Raw genomic sequence first — 21,844 nt, 5'->3', positions numbered from 1 at the left:
TGTCTGAAGACCTCCAGAGAATTAAATCTGACCTTGGCTAAAAGGGTTCTTAAAAGCATCTATAGGCACGCACCCCATTGATAATAAACCATCTCTCTCAAAGGTCACTCCTGAGCACTTCCAATCCACCAGACCACACAACTAAGTAGACGCCTCAGCGGTTTCCTAGCAACGACGACGCGACCCCGCCCCTTCCCGTTTCCCCTCCTACCTTATTTGCTTGGAGGAGGCGGGGCAAAGAGTCCTGAACCCAATCCGAGGGGAGCAGAGGAGGCAGTACGGGCCGCGTCCCGTCGCTAGGGAAACCGATGCAGCCAGAGGCGGCTAGCGATGCCGAGCGTTAAGGAGGCCCCGCTCGCTACAGAGAACTCTGAGGAGGAATCCGGAGCCGACCCGCGACTGCGACTCTTGGGGGCCTGCGTAGCCCAGAGTCTGCGGCCAGCTGCGGGCGCCTGGGAGCGCTGCGCGGGGACCGCCGAAGCGGAGCAGCTGTTCCAGGCCTTCGTGGGCCGCGAAGCAGCAGAGGGGCCGCAGCCGCTGCTGGTGGTGCGGCCCGGGCCTGGGGGCCTGATCCTGCGACCCGGGCTGGACGCGGGCCCGGATGTGGGTTCAGCATTTGCTAAGGGACTTTTCTTCCTGCGCACCAGGCTCGACCCTCCGGAGCCCAACACCCTTCGCGGCGCAGTGCTCTGCGGGGACCTGCCCGCAGCGCCACTGGAGCACCTAGCCGCGCTGTTCTCCGAGGTGAGGGTGGGTTGGTGGGCGCCGCGCTGGGGAAACTGGGGTTGGGGAGGGGAAGAGGAGCCGTAAGGGGCGGAGCTGTGCCGGAGGGGCGGGGCTAAAATGCAAGGGCGGTTCGAGGGGCGGAGCCATAGCCAGAAGGGCGGAGCTGTAGCCAGAGTGCAGACCAGGAGCCCAGTTCTGGGAGCCAGGAAGAATTTGGGATGGGGAGAGGGAGGAGCTGGATGAAAACTAAAACCAAGAGAAGACAACTAAGGCATGAGTTAGATGAGTTAGTTAAAAGAGGGGTACTGGGGAAACTCTGGATGGAGGCCAGGCCAGAGTGGGAATGGGAAGGGACTAAGACTTGGGTCAGTCCAGGTGGAGGCTGTAGTCTAAAGAATGCCTGTATCCCTCCTGTAAATTCAAGTCAATATCCCTCCTGTAAATTGGGAAGGACTAAGGAAGACAGGAGTGAACGAAGAGGGCATTTGTAGTGGATCACTGGTGGTGCAAGGAGGTGAATGACTATAAACTGCTCACTTCTGGAGAGGCGCTAAAGGGGGGGCAGGTGGTTTGGTTTTGATTTTCATCTCATTCATTCATCACATAGCCATTTACCAAGGGTCAGCTCTGTGTCAACATAAGAAGTGGGGCCTCCATCTGAAAATGCCCAACAGGCATTAGGAGGAGTCTGTCAGGAGCTCAGGGAGGAAGATGGACACTTGGGTTATGGAGTGCTTTGGCGGCACCATAGCAAAAGCCTCCAGAGTGAAGGGTTCTCGGGGGGTTGCTCAGGATAGATTCTTTGGCCACTTAGACCTTTCTGGAGTAAGAGTAAACTTCCCTCGCGGCCAGGCATGTGTGCTTCTGGAGGTTTGATGCTCGGTATCCTGCAGGTTTTGAAATAAATGTGTACAGAGTACCAGCCATATGATGTTTCCTGGCATAGGTGCTATGGGAATACCAAAGATAAAAGACGAGTTCCCATCCACCTAAAGCTTACGTCATGGAGACAAAACATATGTAATAAATCGTATATTCAAAGTATGACCTGATTGGGTTAGAGCTTACCTAAAAGTTGGCCCCAGTACCAGAAGGCTCCCTACAACACGTTCTGTCAGGTGTTTAGCCCTATGGTGCTTTATAAGGAGGTTGTGGGGAGGGGAGAATCTAGGAAGGGGCTGGCTGGATAGAAGAATTCATGGAGGGCCCAGGGAAGCGACGTCTCTCAATAGATGTGGAAGTATTTCAATATTTTAACCACCAGAATGTCCTTGCATTCTGGTGCATCTTCTGAACACCATTCCTGCAGAAGCTTGGATCAAATTCTGTAAGTACCCTTGGATTCAGAAGAAAGTGGTGTGCCTCTAGTCTGAGAAGCATGCTTAGCCATAAGTGTCAAACTGACTAAAATGAGAAGATTAGGGTAAGTAGACAAGGTGACTTTCAAGGTATGGAGAACAGATTGAACAAAAGTTCAGAAATAGAACACAACCTACCACAAAGAGGGACAGTTAGGTCATCTCAGAGATGTGTCATGGCTAAGGAATCAGCCAGAGAGCTAAAATAATTTTAAAATAATTCAAATTCTCAAATGTCAAGCATTTTCTTTGGTGCATTAAAAGAGATTGGAGACAGTGTTCATCGATAGAGGACAAAGTGAATAAATTATGCTTCATATATACAGTGAAATTCTATGCAGCCATGTAAAAGAGTGATTGATAGGGAGTTCTCCCTAGGAGAGTGTTTTTCAACCTTTTTTTTATCTCATGCCACACTTGAACCTATAGTTAAACTTCCAAAGCACACTTAAACTATGTTGATCAAAAAAATAGAGTTAAAAAAAGGATATACTTACTATGCTTTGAACTTCTCTCAAAAATAATTTAATTAATGATCTTTAAAAGTTTCCGAGGCACACCTGAGATCCTATCATAGCACACTGGTTGAAAATCATGGCCTTAAGGGTCACTTTTTTCATCATGGCAAAATAAAAAATCCACATATTCATAACATAAAATTCACCCACCCACCAGGTTCCCAGTGTATAGTACAATATTGTCAACCACATACACAATGTTGTGCAACTGGTTCTCAGAACTCCCCCATCCAGCAAAGCTCAAACACTACACCAGGTGTCCTCAAACTTTTTAAACAGGGGGCCAATTCACTGTCCCTCAGACCGTTGGAGGGCCGGACTATAATTAAAAAAAAAAAAACTATGAACAAATTCCTATGCACACTGCACATATCTTATTTTGAAGTAAAAAAAACAAAACGGGAACAAAAACAATCACACTACCTCATGTGGCCCGTGGGCCGCAGTTTGAGGACACCTGCACCCAACAAGCCATATGCCCCCATCCCCAGCCCCTGGCAAACACCATCCTACTTTCTATTCCTATGAATTCGACTCTTCATGTAAGTAGAATCACACAGCATGTATCCCTCTGTGGCTGGCTTTTGTCACTTAATATAATGTCCTCAGATTTATCCATATTCTTACATATGACAGGATTTCCTTCTTTTTGTAAAGCGGAACAATTTTCTATTATATGTATATATCCAATTTTTAAATCTATTCATCATTCAGGCATTTACGGTGCCTCCATCTCTTGGCTATTGAGAGTAAGGCTTCAATTTAAGATAATATTATAAAGAGGTGCAGAATGTGTGAATACATGTCTAGCACACTACTACTGTATTTCTGTTAATAAGAGAAAGGAGGGAATAAGAGAGGAGGGATGGAGAGAAGGGGGGAGGGAGAACATTCTTTCCCAGAGTAATTAATCCACAAGTGAGGGAAACAGAGTGAGGGAGGTCCAACACCAGGTAAAATGCTTACTTTCCACTGTAAACACTTTTGTACTTTTAAAATTTTGCACCATGTAAATGTACTATTTCAAAATCTGAATAAAATAATTGTAAAAATACCTCCAGTCCTTTCCTTGCATTTCTCAAAGCCTGTAACAGTAGCCTCGTCTATTAAACCTTCTCTTCTCCCACCTACCTGGGTTTCACACGCTGAAGCTGGTGCAGCGTCACTTCCTTGCTCACCTCCCATCTGTTAAGCCCCCTCCTTGCCTCCTGACCTCCCTGCCTCCCAACCCCTCCCTGAGTACCTTGTAATCTGCTTAGCCTCTGACTGCCTGTGCCCCTTTACCTGCCACCTCCCCAAGCAGCATCACTAAAGCCAAAAGGACCCCCCACACACACACCGCTAAGAGATGTCTTCCTGCCTTGTGTGGGGGGAGCCCACGAGGGGGGAGTAGTGACGAGGAGAGAATGCTATAGTTTGAACTTTATTTTTGTCCCATTACACTAGTACAAGGTAAAAAAATGCAACTAAGAAACATTTCAAAGGAAGAATTAGCAGAATTTAGTAACACATCCCCGTTTCCTGCCTGCTTTCTCCAACCACTCCATTTACTGCTGCCAGCTTATTTTTTCTAGTTCTGAAACCTGGAACTAGATTTAAGGTTTGTGTTCTGTTTTGTTTTGGAGAATAAGCATCAGGATTTGGAGTCTCGCAGACCTAGCTTCAAATCCTGGTTCTATCCATTTCAGCAGCGTGATATGAGCAAGTGAACTAACGGGGTCACGTCCAAAGTGTCACGCACAGTTGTGGAATTTAGACCTAATCTATTAGAACACCTGGAACAGAGTGTCACATTGTCCGTGCTCCATAAAGGATGACAGTTAGACCCATACCCCATCCCATTTAAAAATCGTCCTCACTGGTCTGATCCATCCTGTCACCTTGGCCTTTCCAGAAGACCCAGCTGCATTTCCCCCTCAGCCCTCCGCTGTGAGCCCGGAGGTGGGACAGGTGTCTGCCTTGCTCCTTTTAGATTTGTGTGGAAAATCTTCCAGTCTGAATATCCTGTTGTCAGATGACGTCACCCCTCTCCTTGCTGCATCCTGTGCCGATGGCACTGTCCTCCTTTCTGCCTGATTTTGGCTCCCAGCTCACTGTAACACTCCCCAACATTACTCCTGCTCTAACACATAGTTATTTCCAGAGACATATGAATGATCCTTCCCATAGCTTAGCTTCTGGCCGCCCTTCACCTTGCTCCTCCAGAGATCTTGTCCTCCCTGCAGTAAACACCCGTGCTGTGGCCATTTCCAGACAGCGCACCACTCCTCCCGTCTCTCCAGCTCTCTGCCTCTCACAGCCTGACTGCAACAGTCCCTTGACCCTGCTGCTTTCCCTCTGTCCTGGCCCATGCCCGTCATCTTCCCCTCCCCAGTTTGAGGGCCCTGCTCCCTCCTTACCATCATTCCTTTGCATCAGCTCCTCACTCACTGGTCTCCTCCGCACTGCATGTCACCCTCCTCTGTCAAAACCCAACCCTGGTGAAAGCCAGCTCTCTGCAGACTCCATACCTACACCCATGACGCTGCACAGGGCTAGGGAGAAACCAACTGGCTGCACTCTAAATTCAGAACCTTGCACCTCTAATAGGCGTTTTATGTTTTCCAGTAGATACCCTGTTCTCTATCCCTACCATTTTCTTCCTCTTTCAGATCACTTTTGTAGCTTCTTTTTTCTTTCCTCAAATGTCCAAAACCTTCCTCAACCTCACTCTGAGAAGCTCTGTCTTCTTGGCTTCAAAAAAAAGAAATCAGAAACGATAGAATAAACTTTCCACAAATACTTCTGTCTACCTTGCCTGCAGATGGCTGTGCTCATATTCTCTGCCACCACTTCCATTGTTATAAGGGGACTGTCTGTGCTGTTGCCCGATGCCAAGCCAATCCAAAGATGAAAAATGCATCTGGTTCTCTGAATCCCACCTGTTCTTGAGGAGGTCATGCTAGTCACTTCCTCTTCACTCCTCCGTTCTTATTTTTCTCCCCCATCTACTAGATAATTCCCATCAAATAGAATCCTCATTTCCCCCGCCAGCTGTCACTCCCTTTCTGTGATTCCCTTTACAGCGAAACTGCTGGACTATGTCTCTTCTTGCCGTGTCCATTCTTTTCCTGGTGTATCTCATACCCATCGGGCTTTTATTCCCACACTTCGCAGGAGAGGAATGAAAGAACTTGCAGATATTTCCAGTGGTCTCTGAATTGAATGGGTCTCAGTCAGCCCTCCTCCTACTTGGCCCGTGAGCTGTATTTGTCACAGCTCGTGATCATCCTCTCCTGGGAGAGCACTTTCCACATTTGGTATCCGGGGTGCCAGTGTCCTCGTTTCCCATCACCATCGCTCTTCTTCCTTGGTTTCCACTGAGGGTGCCTTCTCTTCTTCCCAACTCCTTTTTTGTAACACCCCAATAGTTTCATTTTCCCTACATAAAAATTAAGTACATTTTTTAAAATTTCAGAGGAATATAAGGGTACAAATGATTAGGTTACATCATTTGCATTTTTTAGGTAAAGTCCAAGTTGTAGTTGAGCCCTTCACCCAGGAGGTGTGCCGTGTACCCCTGCACTGTGCCCGCTAGGTGAGAGGGTACCAACCCCCCTCCCTCCAACTCCTCCTCTCTTCTTCCTCCCTTCTACCTAACTTTTTAACATTGGAGGGACCTAGGACTCAATTCTTGGGCATATACCCATCCTTTGGAGAACTCTCACTGAATTTCAAAATTTTTATAAACTGTCTGTATTTGACACCTCTCAAATTTGTTATTCCCAAACTTTCCTTCTCTGAACTCTCAACGAGCATATCTAATTACCTAATCCATGCCTCCATATCGAAGTTCAACAGGTATAGAAAATTTTAACATTTCCAGAAACAAGCTCTGGGTCTTCCCTCAAGAACTAACTTCAACCTTATTCTTTTTCACATTAGTTAATGGAAGCTCCATTCTTCCCCAAATCTTGGAGTCATCCTGACCCCTCCTTTTCTCTCCCAACTTCAAAGCCAGTTTATTAAGACATCACGTTGGCTGTATCTTCAACATTTACATAGAATCAGACCATTTCTTACCACCTTCACTAGCCCCTGTGCCACTCCACTACCTTCTGTATGGAAGGACTGGCTGGTTCACTGATCTCTTTTTCTGCTTTGTCCCTTCAACTCTATTCTCATCGCAGCACCTGGAATGATCCTACTCAAAGGGATGTCAGACCATATCATTCCTTTGCTCAAAAGCTCGCCATGATATCCTTTTCTCCGAGAGTAAAAATAAAAACCCTACAAGGCAAGGCTGCCTTTGAGGTGACCTCCTTCAGCCACCCCTACCCTTCTTGTTCACACTGTTCCAGTGTCACTGGCCTTCAGCCCACTCCTCCATCACACCACACATGCTCCCACCTCAGGGCCTTTGCAAAAGCTATTCCTTCTACCTGCCATATATTTCCCCCAAGGATCCACAGAGCTCTCCCCATGCCCTCCCCAGTCTTTGTTTAAATGTCATCTTCTCAGTGAGACCTGTACCAACCCAAACATTGGCTGTGGCAACCCCTCTACCCCACACTCTTGATCCTGTCACATGCTTTATTTTTATCCACAGAACTTACTGTTTATTAACTGTTTCCCCCCCCACCCCCTTCCTGGAATATCAACTTCAAAAGGTCAGGATTTTTTGTTGATTTTGTTCACTGATGTATTCTCCAAGCATTGGCAACAGTACTAGAACATAGTAGATGCTCCATAAATATTCATCAAATCCATGAATGCCTAGCTTTTCTCTTCATGGAGTTCACATTCATTATTTTTCTATCACTCAAAGCCCTCAAAAATCTATCCCAAACCTACATATCACATTTTCTTCAGACAGTACACATTTAGTTATTCTAGAAACCTCTGAACGCTTCCTATATCCCAGACCCTAGGGAGGACTGTGGGTATATAAAGATCAAATAAGAGAATCCATGCCTTTGAAATCCTAAGAAAATTCCAGTTTATCCTCTTTGTCTATTAGTCACTCTGCCCTGGGTCCAAAGAGTCCCTTCGTAACATGAATGTGACATGACTTAATTTGTGACATTTTCTTCTTTGATGAGCTCTCTGTTCACCTGTCATTGTAAGTTCTCAGCTCAGCGACTGTCTCCAGACAAACCAGGCAAGGACCACCTTCTAGAATTTAACAAGCTGGGTCCGGGTATTCTATTTCACAGTCACTAGGACTTATTGGTCATGTACAGACCAATGGTAGCAATCCATATTTCCTTTTCATTGCTTACTAGGTAGCTTCCTCACTAAAACAGCTTATCATCTGTATTTCTGGCATTCCTTTCCCTTTAATTGTGAAACTTTTAGATGGAAAGATTCCTAGTGAGCTGTCTTGACAACTTCTTATGTTGCCAGTAGTAGAAACTCAATTTAAACTAGTGCAGAGAGTTCAAGAGAAGCTTGACTTAGTAACTCATAAAAAAGTCACCAAGATTTGGCCTCTCTCCATCTATGAACACTGTCTTCCCCATATTTACCTTATTCTAACGCTCTGTGTGATAACAGAATGAGCACTAAAAGGTCCAGACTAGTATAAAACAGGAGTCTTTTCCTCAAAAAATTCAAATAAGAGACTTTGGTCTGACTCTCATTGGCTCAGGTTGGGTTCCACGGCCACCTCTGGATTTGGGGATGGATGCCAAAATCAGCTGATGTTCTCCCTTAAAGATGGATGCAAGATCCCCAACTTTGCTTGATTGTTTAAGGTCCCCCCTCACACCACCTGTAGAGAGATCAGGTCATCCGCACTGCATTTGTCCTGTGGCCTTTGTTTCGTTCGCTTTCTATTCAGGAGGGAGGGATCTTGCCCTAGGGTAATGGGGTCACTGACCACAGAACACCCAGCACAGGACAGATGACGCTGATAGCAGTTTATTTGTCACATATATTCTCAGCCCGCAGGAGGAAGACACTGTGCCATGCAAGGCCACACGGGAGGGGAGGGGTGCGTGTGGGAAGAGAGTGAACACCCAGGGGCTGTGGGAGGTGCACTTTGTACTATCGAGAAGGAGTGGTGGCTCTGGTTCCTATGGAAGATGTGATGGCTTGTGTGGATAATTCCACAATCTAGCAGAGGACAGAAGCCTGCTGCTCACGGATAAGCAGGAATGGCAACTGGTCCTCAAGACAAGTGGTTTTCAACCGCTGTGCCGCAGTATACTGGTGTGCCATGAAAAGATCTTCGGTGTGCTGTGGAAATTTTTAAAGATCACTAATTAAATTATTTGCCGCGGACCGCCAGTCGAATGAGTCTCAGTCCGAGGGCTTTTAGGGCAAGAACGGCTCAGGTTGATTGAAAGGGCGACGCAGGAAAATGACAAACTGCTACACACCAAGGATGATGAAGAAAGCAGTTGTGCTTTACTGATTTTTAGGCATGGTATTTATACATTTTTGACAATGTCTTACAAACTACAAAAGATATTTTTATGACTTGCTGATGCTTACAAAGTTCTTATCGAGTTTTGTAGATGGGAGTAGTCAACTGTCTTTTCTTAGACAATGTTTCTGCCCGTAAGGGGGAACAAAGGACTGCTGCTTATCAGCAGTTACTCTTTTACTTCTCTTTATCTATGTTTAAACCTTCTTTCTTTGTAAAACTGCTTTGTTCACATTTTGTATTTTTATATTTTTATATTTGATTATGATTTTTATGTTGTTAGTGAATTGATAGTGAATTATGTATATGTTTTAAGTGTATAGTGACAAAATTATAGAGAAAGTAATTTCATAGAAAACTTATTTCAAAGAAACAGTTTCAAAGGGACATAAGGTAGAGATAAGAGACCGGAGGGAGCGGGTATCTGGTAGGAACATCTTAACTTATCATCCCTGCATTCTCTTGATACATTGTTTCAATTAACTGACCTTTATGGTGGGAACGTGTTCCCTTGGAGACATTTAGTCTCCATTGTATAGATGAAGTCATGGATTAGTAAGTCATTATGTTTATTCTTAGTTTCTGAGGACATTCAAGCAACAATTAACCATTCAACTCAACAAACAAGTTTCAAACAGGTTTCAGGGTAAAGGTTACTCAGGCCTTTATGCCGCACCTCATGACTTCCTACGTTCACTAAAAGGCATGCTAGGCAACTTATGCGCTGCTGTCGCAAACCAGGGGGACTGGGGGCAACGCTCCGAGGAGCACCCACCGCCTTACCACAGTTTTTACAACGCGGACAGAGCCATCCCGCCACGGCTTGATGCCGGGGGTGCGGCATTTCCCCCTTTTTTGTTAATGAAACGTAGTTCAAAGAGGTCTTGGCGAACAGCCTTTAAGGAGGAAAAGACACAACGAAGGAGACAGGGTAACAGTAAAACAACAAAGAATATCAGGCAACCAATAATGACAATAAACACAATGTACTGAATCCAAGACACAGGATTTAAAGATTTAAGATTGTCAGAGAGGGATTGAGCCAGTGAATCAAGAGAAGTGCTAGGTAAATGAGCTTCACTGATGGCAGTGATATCCTTTTGGAGAGTATGTAAATCATGTGTAATATCATTGTCCTTCCAGACACCCTGTAGATGAGCTTTAGTTTTGTCCCAGGAAGTGGACATATTATAAGGTAAAGGAGTGACACAAATAGCAGGAAAGGCAGAATGACATCTGGTTTGAAGTTTATGTTGTATAAACTTGATATCTTGTCCTAAGGCTAAAACTACTTCTTCTAGGATGTTGAGTTTTGCTTCAAGTTTATTATCTATACTGGCTTGAGTCATTAAAGCTAAAGTGATGTTGCTGCTGAGAGAATTCACAAAGTGAGCTGTGTGAACTTCTTGAACTAAAGCAGTGGTGGCTACAGCAAAAGTTGTAACTATAGAAATTAAAGCTAAAATACCAAGAATTAAAGCAGCCACGAACCTTTTAGGGCGGATTAACTGATTAACAGTATGTAGAACTTGTAAAGCAGAATTATCATACCAAGGGTCATTTTGTAAATCAACAGGCAGTAATACATAAGAGGGTCTTTTAACAATTAAAACAGAATTAAATAAACGTTCATTAAACAAGTCAGTAGAAGTAAGACAATTTGTAACTTTACAAGCAGTACAAGAAATATGATAAGAATTCTTAGATTGAGTGATAGTTAGATACTTATTTGGAGCTAAAAGTAGAGCATATGGATATCCAACACAAGTTCTTATAGATATTGGATTAGGTTTTGGCATATTAGGTTTCTTCTCTAAAATTAAGTTGGATGCAGCAACAAGTCTAAATAAATCATAGTGTATTTGAGTTTTATTATTATGTTGAGCCACCCATATGGGCTCAACTAAACCAGGTGTGAACCATCTTCGTACTGGCTGAGGGGTACCAGACCATTGATATTTATGAAATTTATCTAATTGATTAGATAAATATACGTTATGATCATAGCAGGAGGTAGGAGAATAGTCCCAAATAATTGTATTAGAATTAATGGGAGAATGTTTGTTAGCAGCGTCTGGGAATCCGCAAGAAAGCCAAGTAGGAGTTTTTGTTAAAGAGGATTCCCAGAATTGATTTTTATCTCTATATTTTTGTTTACAATTAGGGAGAGGTAACTGGTTAACAGCTAAGCAAGTTTCATTATAATTAGGACTTCCAATAGTTTGTATCTCATATTCCCACATATAACGTCTATTGGCATCATGGGGATCAGGAGCATCAGATAAAAAGACTCTGTAACTTGTAGGTAAACAAAAAGGAGGTGTGTTGCCTCTTAAAGTAAAGCAAATAGGCAAGGAGTCGGCTTTGCCAGTGAAATTAATCAAAGCCGCAGCATGATGTCTGGATTCTGAGTCAGTTAAACCTCCTAAGCGGATAGAATCATTAGAAAGAATTTTTATGGGGTCTGGATCTAGCCAGCCCACAGGGTGTAGCAGAGGAGGATTAGGCACATAAGACCAATAAGCTGCAGTTTCTACCTTAGGAGTAGAGATTAGTGATAGAAACGCAAGAAAGTACATTGTAGGAGTTAGAGGGTTTCCTTGAGATATGAGAAGTTGTTTAGCTTGTTTCACCAGGGCACGGATCTGTGTCCACGTGGTCTTGGAGGGTCTCGGTGAAACTTTCACAGTCGTCTTCATCTGTGCAGATAGGATCTTCATCCGCCGCAGGCGTTGTCTTCTGCGCCGGGGTCTCCGGAGGAGCCGGTTTGATGAGCCGGTCTGGAATCCAGACGGGAGAGTCGGCATCCTGTGGAAATATGCAAGCATAGCCTCGTCCGGAGGTTAACAATACATCAGGGCCTTTCCACTGGCCCGACAATAAATCTTTCCAAAGAACTTTAGGAAGGGTGGCAGCCGATTGCGGCTGCCAATGAGAAAGAGCAGGAGTTAAATTGTTAGAGTTTACATTGAGATGATTTAAAACGAATAAAGCATGAGTTAAAATATGATGAGGAGAGAAATACTTGTGAGCCTTTTGTAGGCGTTCAATTTGTAATTTTAATATTTGATTAGTTTTTTCAACAATCGCTTGACCCTGAGGATTATACGGGATCCCCGTAGAATGAGAAATTTTCCACTGTATACAAAATTGTTCAAATGCTCGAGAGGTATAAGCTGGAGCATTGTCTGTCTTTAATTGATGAGGAACACCTAGCTGCTGAAAGCAGTAAAATAGGTGCTGTACAACATCTTTGTAAGCCTCTCCAGATCGTGCAGAGGCACATATATAATGAGAAAAGGTATCAACAGTAACATGTACATATTGTAATTTTCCAAAACTAGACACATGTGTTACATCCATTTGCCATAACACATTGGGGCGTAAGCCCCGAGGGTTAACACCAAATTTTAAAGGATGATGGGTAATAGGACAGGATTTACACTTTAAGACTATTTGTCTTGCCTGTTCTCTAGTAATTTGAAACATTTTTCTTAATGCGTTAGCATTTTGGTGATGTAAGGCGTGGCTTTCTTCAGCTTCAGTCACTGATGCCACTATAGTACGTGTTAACAAATCTGCAGTGGCATTTCCTTGGGTCAAAGGGCCAGGTAAATTAGTATGTCCTCTTATGTGACCAATATAAAATTGATTATTTCTTTGCTGAATTAAGATTTGTAATTTCTTTAATAGAGGTAGAATAGTTGAGGTTCCTGTTAAAAGAGCAGTTTCAAGAGCTGGAAAAAGAGAAGCAATATATTTTGAATCTGTGTACAAGTTAAACCTTTGTTTGAAATTATTAAAGGCCGAGATTAGAGCCCATAATTCTGTTTGTTGGGCGGAGGCTTGTGTAACCTCCTTAATAAGAGGAGACAGACCTGGACTAAAAACTACAGCCCGTCCTGTGGAGGAACCATCTGTGAATAAAGTCATTGCGTCAGACAAAGGCTGTTTGGAACACATAAGAGGAAATATAAGTGAAACTGTCTTTGTAAATTCAATTAAAGGATGTTTAGGATAATGGTATAAAATTTGACCTGCATAGCCTTGTAAGGCCAATACCCAATCATCATTATTTTGAAATAATTGTTCTACTTGAGTCTTATTATAAGCAGTTACAATTACATGAGGATCTTTACCAAATAATTCACGTGATCTTTTTCTTCCCTTATCAATTAATAAAGATACCAGGTAAGGGTAGTCAGCAACAATTTTTGCCTGAACATGTGGTAAGTGAAGCCATTCTAAAATACCTTCTTGCCATAGGCAAGCTGTAGGAGTATACTCAGTAGAAAAGATGAGTAAAGACCATGGGTTTTGATAATTAATTTGTTTAACCCTAGCTTGAGTTAAAGCCTGTTCAACAACTTGTAAAGCCTGCAAGGCTTCTGGAGTTAAATGTCTAGGGGAACGGGGATTAGAGTCTCCCTGTAAGATAGTAAACAAAGGACTAAGGGTTCCCGTAGTAATCTTCAGAAAAGGTCGAATCCAATTTATTTCTCCCAGTAATTTTTGATAATCATTAAGAGTTTGTAATTTATCTCTCCTTATTTGCACCTTTTGAGGTGCAATATAGTCAGAGTGAATCCATTGTCCCAGATAACTTAATGGTTTATCTCTTTGAATTTTTTCTGGGGCAATGACTAAGCCAAATTTAGTTAATTGTTCTATAGCCTTTTCTAGCATTAGCTGTACTTGTGGCAGCTCAGGATGAGCTAGTAAGATATCATCCATATAATGAATTATGTAGGCGCTAGGGAATTGTTTTCTCAGTGCTGCCAATGCAGCTGCCACAAATTTTTGACATAAGGTAGGGCTGTTTTTCATGCCCTGTGGCAAAGTTTTCCATTGATATCTTCTAAATGGTTCCTGTAAGTTTAAAGAAGGAACACTGAAAGCAAAACGAGGACAGTCCTCAGGATGTAAATTAATAGTAAAAAAGCAGTCTTGCAGATCTATAATTATAAGTGACCATTGTTCTGGTACTGCTACAGGAGACGGCAGCCCAGGTTGAAGGGAGCCCATGTCTTCCATAATGGTATTTACTGCTCTTAAATCTTGTAAAAGTCTCCATTTGCCAGATTTTTTCTTAATGACAAACACAGGAGTGTTCCACGGGCTAGTGGATTCCTCTAAATGACCCTTATCTAATTGCTCTTGTACTAAAATTTGTAATGCCTGTAACTTTTCTGTTGTTAGGGGCCACTGACTAACCCACACAGGAACATCTGTTAACCATTTTATTTTACAGGCATAGTTTTCTGCAGTGGCCCCTATGAAAAACACTGATCATTGAGTTGATCACCTGTAACTAGTTTCATGTCTAGAACATGTAAAAGATCTCGTCCCCATAAAGTATAGGGTAGAGAGGGTAGTACATAAGGTTGAAAGTAAATTTTCTTGTCCTTATATTCACATAACAAATGAGATGTACTACGCATGACACCAGAAACAAAACCGAGACCAACTAAAGAAGACCCAGTTCGATGAACCGGCCAGGATCTCGGCCAGTCGGAGGCAGCAATGCAGGTTACATCAGCGCCTGTGTCCATCAGGCCCTTAATGGGCCTGCCTTCTATTTTCATTTTTAACATTGGTCTATCATATAAATCATGTATAAGAGCCACACAATCCTGATCAGTAAATCCAAATTGACCCTCTCCCCTGGCATCATGTAAGTGCCAGGTGGGGAGCGGTATATATGGCAACAACAATAACTGAGCAATTCTTTGTCCCTTATGAATTTGTGTAGTTTCTACTAAAGACTTTACCATGACTTTAATTGTATTTTCAGTATCAGAATCGATTACTCCTGGAACAACTTCAAAATGTTTGGTGTAATTGGAACTTCGTCCCAATATAACACCAACAGTACCTGGTAATAACTTTCCTTTTATTCCTGTGGGAACTAATACAACACCATCATGTTTGGATATGATTACATCTTTAGAACTGGCAAGGTCTAAGCCTGCGCTGCCAGGAGTCCCACGTGGGAGATCATGAATTGTCCATTCAGGTGGTATACAATTAATAGTAGATGTGGGTTCTAACTTAGGCCGTACTGCGGTAGAGGCAGGAGTCTCTCCCTTGGAGTCGGGGCTGGGAGAACGCCCCTTATCTAGTTTTTTGTCTGATTGGTATCAATAAAGTTAGCACCCTTGTCTGACAAGGGGGTTCCATCCTTATGAAATTTAGATTTACATTCATTTCTCCAGTGCCTGCCCTTCTTACAACGAGGGCATGGTCCCGGGGGTAGTCCACGGGACTTACTATTATTATTATTAGCACCGGTGGATTTCTTACAATCCTTCTGTATATGACCTGGCTTCCCACAATTATAACAAGTGGGTAAATCATGTGGGGGGTTACACCCAAAACATGTATTACTGGGGTCTCTATCAAAAGCACCTTTGACATATGAACTAAATTTTTGACCCCGCATAGCTGCAGCAAACGCCATTCCCTGGACAATTGCTGGTGAGGCATCCATGCATGCTTTAATATAATCTTGTAAAGTACCTGTTTTCCTGAGTGGACGTATTAAGTCCTGACACAGCGTATTTGCATTTTCCCAAGCCAATTGCTTGAGTAATAATTCTGTTCCCTCTGATGGTGGAAGCATTCTATTAATAGCTTCTTCCAGGCGAGAAATAAAGGCAGGATAGGATTCTTCCATATCCTGTTTTATGCCTGCTAAAGTTGTGCCCTTGGTTCCCGGAGGAGGTATTTTTCGCCAAGCGGAGACTGCGTTATGGCTGACTATTTCCAAAATTTGTCGGGGTAGTTTAATTTGATTTTCAAAAGAGGCAAATTCTTCTGTTCCTAGAAGCATGGATAGTGTGGGCTGTGCTTTTCTTCCCACATGCTGATTAATACTTTCTCTACATCTATCTTCATATTCTGTTCTCCATAAGATATAATCACCTGGGGAAAGCGTGGCTTTGGCCGTTTGTTGCCAATCATACGGGGTAAGCCATTGACTGCTAATTGATTCCACAATTTGTAAAGTATAAGGTGCAGAAGCTCCCGATGTACGGACAGCCTGTTGCAGTTCTTTAAGCGTCTTTAACGACAGAGGTTCCCAGGTGGGTGGTGCCCTTTCCTCAGTGGGAAAGCGCACCGGGAAAGCAAATGTAAAATCTCCCTGCTGACGGGCTTCTCGCACCGCCGCCTGAAACCCCGCGGGCGGTGGAGGGAGACAAGGAGGCACACGGGGAAGCGGGGCTCGTGAGGATGTCTTAGATGCGACCTTTGGGACGCGAACTGCCGGATAAGCTCGGCGGGGGTGAATAGAATCATTCATTCCGTCCCTCTCATCTGATTTAGTAAGTTCATCGATCACATCCCACTCATCACTGTCTGAGGAATTATCAACCGGTGGGAGTGGCGGTAAAATGTCTTTGAGCGTTGGAGCTGAGGGGACAACGCTCTCAGTGTTTGGTACCGGTTCAGGATCTTTAAGAACCTCGGGGGGAACCTCATCACAAATAGGTGCCACCTTAGTTTCAGGATCACCAGCCTCCGAGTCAGTTTCTCTTATAAATGCTTCTAAAAAGGTATTGTCAGCCAAAAGTTCTCTAACTTGTAACCATAAAGGAAAAGCCTGAGGGGGCAAGACCTTCTCCCCATGTTCTTGCATGTATTTCCGCATCTCGCGTCCCACTCTCTTCCAATCGGAGAGAGAGAGAGAACCTTCCTCCAGAAACCAAGGACTTACCAACTTTATGAAATGTATAAGCTCCTCCAACCGTTTGAGAGACACATGAAAACCATTTTTTTCTAATAAACGCTGTATCATGACACTGAGCATGTGTTCTTCCTTACCCAATGTATGCCCCATGTTGTCCTGCGGATTACTCACACTTAACCGGTCAGCCTTTACCGGCGGGACTGCAGCTCCCTGGTGAGAGTCGCCTTCAATCTGAAAAAGAGAGGAAAGAAAGAAAAAGAAAGATCACCTGTCCTTCAGGTCCCTGTTCGAGGCGCCAGCTGCCGCGGACCGCCAGTCGAATGAGTCTCAGTCCGAGGGCTTTTAGGGCAAGAACGGCTCAGGTTGATTGAAAGGGCGACGCAGGAAAATGACAAACTGCTACACACCAAGGATGATGAAGAAAGCAGTTGTGCTTTACTGATTTTTAGGCATGGTATTTATACATTTTTGACAATGTCTTACAAACTACAAAAGATATTTTTATGACTTGCTGATGCTTACAAAGTTCTTATCGAGTTTTGTAGATGGGAGTAGTCAACTGTCTTTTCTTAGACAATGTTTCTGCCCGTAAGGGGGAACAAAGGACTGCTGCTTATCAGCAGTTACTCTTTTACTTCTCTTTATCTATGTTTAAACCTTCTTTCTTTGTAAAACTGCTTTGTTCACATTTTGTATTTTTATATTTTTATATTTGATTATGATTTTTATGTTGTTAGTGAATTGATAGTGAATTATGTATATGTTTTAAGTGTATAGTGACAAAATTATAGAGAAAGTAATTTCATAGAAAACTTATTTCAAAGAAACAGTTTCAAAGGGACATAAGGTAGAGATAAGAGACCGGAGGGAGCGGGTATCTGGTAGGAACATCTTAACTTATCATCCCTGCATTCTCTTGATACATTGTTTCAATTAACTGACCTTTATGGTGGGAACGTGTTCCCTTGGAGACATTTAGTCTCCATTGTATAGATGAAGTCATGGATTAGTAAGTCATTATGTTTATTCTTAGTTTCTGAGGACATTCAAGCAACAATTAACCATTCAACTCAACAAACAAGTTTCAAACAGGTTTCAGGGTAAAGGTTACTCAGGCCTTTATGCCGCACCTCATGACTTCCTACGTTCACTAAAAGGCATGCTAGGCAACTTATGCGCTGCTGTCGCAAACCAGGGGGACTGGGGGCAACGCTCCGAGGAGCACCCACCGCCTTACCACAGTTTTTACAACGCGGACAGAGCCATCCCGCCACGGCTTGATGCCGGGGGTGCGGCAATTATTCCCTAAAGAAATTCAAAGCATAAGTATATTCTTTTTTTCTCTGTTTTTTCTTTGGATCAACATAATTTAAGTGTGCCATGGAAGTTGAACTATAGGTTCACGTGTGCAGTGAGATTAAAAAAAAAAAATGGTTGGAAAACACTGCTCTAGGCAAGGAGCACTGTGGCACTCTAGGCAAGGGACCTTAGCCACAGGGGCACAGTGAAGAGGGAAACTCATAGGTAGCTTTTTTGAGGGCTTCCTGATTTTCCCTGCTATCAAGGCAGCACATAATGCTGGGCCTTGCTACCAGGCCTTACTGTGCTGTGACCTGCAAAAGGTTGTACATAGCTTTACCAACCTTTTCTGGAAAAGTCTTCCTTTAAGCCTGCGGAATTGGAATGCCTCAGTTTCTCCCATGTGCACCTCTGTTTCAGGTTGTTATACCTGTGCTGACCAATGAGAAGAATCATCTGGACTGGCCCCACATGGTGTGTCAGGATGTTGGGTGGCATGCCCACAGCCTCCAGTGTGACCTCCTGGTTATCCTTGAGCAAGTGAAGGGGAAAACTTTGCTGCCTCTTCCAGCAGGCTCAGAAACAATGGAGTTTGTGGATTCTAAAAGTAAGATGATGTAAGTACCACCAGCCTCACCATATGGGCCTCCACGGTGGGTACGTACTGGTTTAGCAAAATGTTTTCCTCCTGATTTCTCTGCTCCTGACTCTGAGTCTGACATCTCCTCATCCTGCACACAAGACCATTATCTGGTCTATTTCTCAACATCATAGACTGAATTTTCATCGCACTGATTACTTCCGTCAGATCGATTCCTCTGCCTGGAGTCTTTCAAGGATTACAGCAGCATGGCCTTTTTCCCATTCCCAGTTGTGCTGGGCTGAGAGGGACCGTGCTGGATTTTGCTTATCAGGATAGTGCCTCATCATTGGCAGAGCCCCAGCTCCCATCCGGGAGGAAGCCCTGCCTCTTCCTGGCATTTTCTCAGGACATGTGAGTCACAGAACTCACCCTGACAATCCAGCCGCCCTACCCCCACCCCCAAGCAGGTGAAGACCTTTTTTTTTTCGTGTCCTGGGGATTATTCTTTTTTCTTTTCCAAATAGAAACAAATCTGGCTTTGTTGCGGCCTTGGGTCCATGCCTTCTTTCTCCAAGTGGGCATCAAAACCCCAGCCTCCTACTCTTTTAGAAATTATATCCATTATCATCTCCCACTTACTATTCTGGGTTTGAGATGTCTTGATTTCTATCCCTTGGGAATTTGAGTTTATTTTATTTTTTTCTTTTTCTTTCAAGCCAGGCTATGTAAGTAAATACTATATTGTGTGGTATGTCATCCAGCATTTCTATATCCTTATGGCTGCCACCCCGTCAGGAGTTTCCCCAGGCGGGACCACCACGGCTGTGGATTCAGGATCTCTGAGTTGATCCAAGAAATGAGTGAAGCAGGCAACGATGATGTGCTATGTGATGAGATTTTTCTTTTGGAAGTAATTTGCTACATATATCATTTGAAGTAATTTCCCAGTTAACTGGAAAACTTATTTCAGTTTAATGGAAATATCCAACATTCAAAATAAATAAACTCAAACTACTATATTTTTTTCAGTCCCTTCATATTTTCACATGATAATATTCAGTGTGTGTATATAATTGTTGCTGAGTTTGTTTCTCTTTGTTCAAATTTGATAATTTCCCAAAAGGCTGGATCATTTGCGAGTGGGAGGCACCTTCTCCCTTTAATATCTTCCAAAATTGCTTGTGCCATATCATTTGTCAGCAAATACAAATTTAATTAAATTAGGGAAAGGTGGCATGAAAATGTGAATGACATGTACGCCCTTTTTCCTGTGTTCTTGGTTTTTGACAAGTGCAATTTTCAGGTAAGACTTTGTGGAAAAAATAGCCAATTTTTAAAATATATTTAATCCTTTCCAAATATAGCTATTGGTTTTGGGGAGGTGGTTTGTTTATTTGTGATGGAGTATCACTTTGTCACCCTGGGTAGAGTGCCATGGTGCTATCATAGCTCATAGCAACCTCAAACTCTTAGGCTTAAGTGATCCTCCTGTCTCAGCCTCCCAAGTAGCTGGGACTACACATGCTTACTACAGTGCCCAGCTAGTTTGTCTATTTTTAGCAGAGATGTGATCTCGCTCTTGCTCAGGCTGGTCTTAAACTCCTAAGCTCAAGCAATCCCTTCTCCCTTGGCCTCCCAGAGTGCTGGGATAACAGGCATGAGCCACTGAATCTGTGGTTTTTTTGAAGGTGTATGGGAGAGGGGAAGTTTGGGAATTCCATTCTTCTCTGGAAAAGTGAAATCACAATGATGACAGTCAAATGGCTGCTTGTTTGGCCAGTGAAAGAAGAAACAACTTATTTCATTTCCTCTTGCTGCAGTGATCACAACTAAGACAAAAAGTGAGGAAATCGGCTCAGCATCTGTAGCTCAGTGAGTAAGGGCGCCAGCCACATACACCAAAGCTGGCGGGTTCAAGCCAGCCCGGGCCTGCTAAACAACAGTGACAAGTGCAACCAAAAAAATAGCTGGGCATTATGGCAGGTGCCTGTAGTCTCAGCTACTTGTGAGGCTGAGGCAAGAGAATCGCTTAAGCCCAGGAGTTTGAGGTTGCTGTGAGCTATGATGCCACAGCACTCTGCCAAGGGTCACATAGTAAGACTCTGTCTCAAAAAAAAAAAAAAAGTGAGGAAATTGCAGGGAGATAGGAGTGGTTCAGTACAGAAACAAACTTTTTCCTTGGGAAAGCCAACGTACTGCTGAATGTCTGCTGTGTTGATTAGGGAGCTTGCTGCCACTGGTAGCATGCAGGCAATGGTTGAGTAGTTGCAGTTGCCCAAAGTTTTCTGTCCAAGGCATTCCTGTATTGACAGGACAACTTACTGGCATTCAAATTCTTAAACTAGTCTACAGAATATTGGTGAACCCTTGAGTCTGTATGAATAATAATGTATGTATACACCCATAAGCACTTTTCTTTTCTAGAGAGAGAATCTGTACATTTCATTGACTATTCAATAAAGTCTGTTATTCAAAAAAACTTTAAGAATACTTGGACTAGATGGAATTGCTCGGATATTTGTAAAAGATTTAAATTCTGTTTGGAAGGGCCCCCAGGGCTGAGTTATTTCCACGGGTTCCAGGCAATTCTCTTTATCTTTCGCAGCTTGGAGTCCATAGATAAGTCAGCCATCTATGCCATTGAGTCTGCAGTGGTCAAATGGAGCCACCAAGTCCAGACGGTGTTGAAGAGAGAGTCTTCCCAGCTACTCTTGCAGGGAGAGAATCCCACCCCTAAGGCGGAGCTGAATTTCTGGAAGAGCAGGTAGGCAGGGAAGCAGGTGCTCAGCCCCTGGGGAGAAGATGTGCTAGGATGAAGCTAGAGCTGGTGGCCTGAGGGAACCGATCATTGAGTAAGGTTCTTCCCTCCAGGTATTTCTCACCATCCCAAGGGTAGATGACAGCTCATTGACATTGGATCAGGGCAGCTTTTCAATGGCCTGGGAGACGCACACTTTCCGCAAGATTCAATAGTCAAGTCATCTATCCTTTCTTGGGCTACCAGCAGTACATCTTCTGAAAGTTCTTCAAAGGCTCTTTTAACTACGTGTAAAATTAACCAACTTTTAAAAGCATTCATCCTCTAATTTACTACTCCCCTCTCCTTGGTCAGTCGGGGCCAGGTACACAACAGCATCTGAAGAAAGGAAGGGGTTTCTAGAAGTTGGCTGTGGACTGACCTGTCTTAGGCCCCAGGTCATCGTCAGCAGGGCTGGAAAGTCCATCATGTGCTGTTCGTGCAGAAAGGCCTCATCATTGTTC

At 43.5% G+C, this 21,844-nt stretch overlaps 1 protein-coding gene across 1 annotated transcript in view; it reads left to right on the top strand.

Moving 5' to 3' along the window:
* The first annotated feature begins 330 nt into the window (after positions 1–330).
* Positions 331–21,844, top strand: part of DNAH9 (dynein axonemal heavy chain 9) — a 377,510-nt gene continuing 355,996 nt past the window's right edge. Inside the window, exons 1-3 of the mRNA XM_053569797.1 lie at positions 331–744; positions 18,421–18,617; positions 21,189–21,347. Of these exons, the coding sequence (XP_053425772.1) occupies positions 331–744; positions 18,421–18,617; positions 21,189–21,347 (770 nt within the window). The remainder of the gene's footprint in view (positions 745–18,420; positions 18,618–21,188; positions 21,348–21,844) is intronic.

Source organism: Nycticebus coucang, chromosome 18, assembly GCF_027406575.1.
Source record: "Nycticebus coucang isolate mNycCou1 chromosome 18, mNycCou1.pri, whole genome shotgun sequence".
Taxonomy (NCBI): Eukaryota; Metazoa; Chordata; class Mammalia; order Primates; family Lorisidae; genus Nycticebus; species Nycticebus coucang.
The sequence above is the reverse complement of the archived record's forward strand: the minus strand, read 5'-3'. Positions and strand labels throughout refer to the sequence as shown.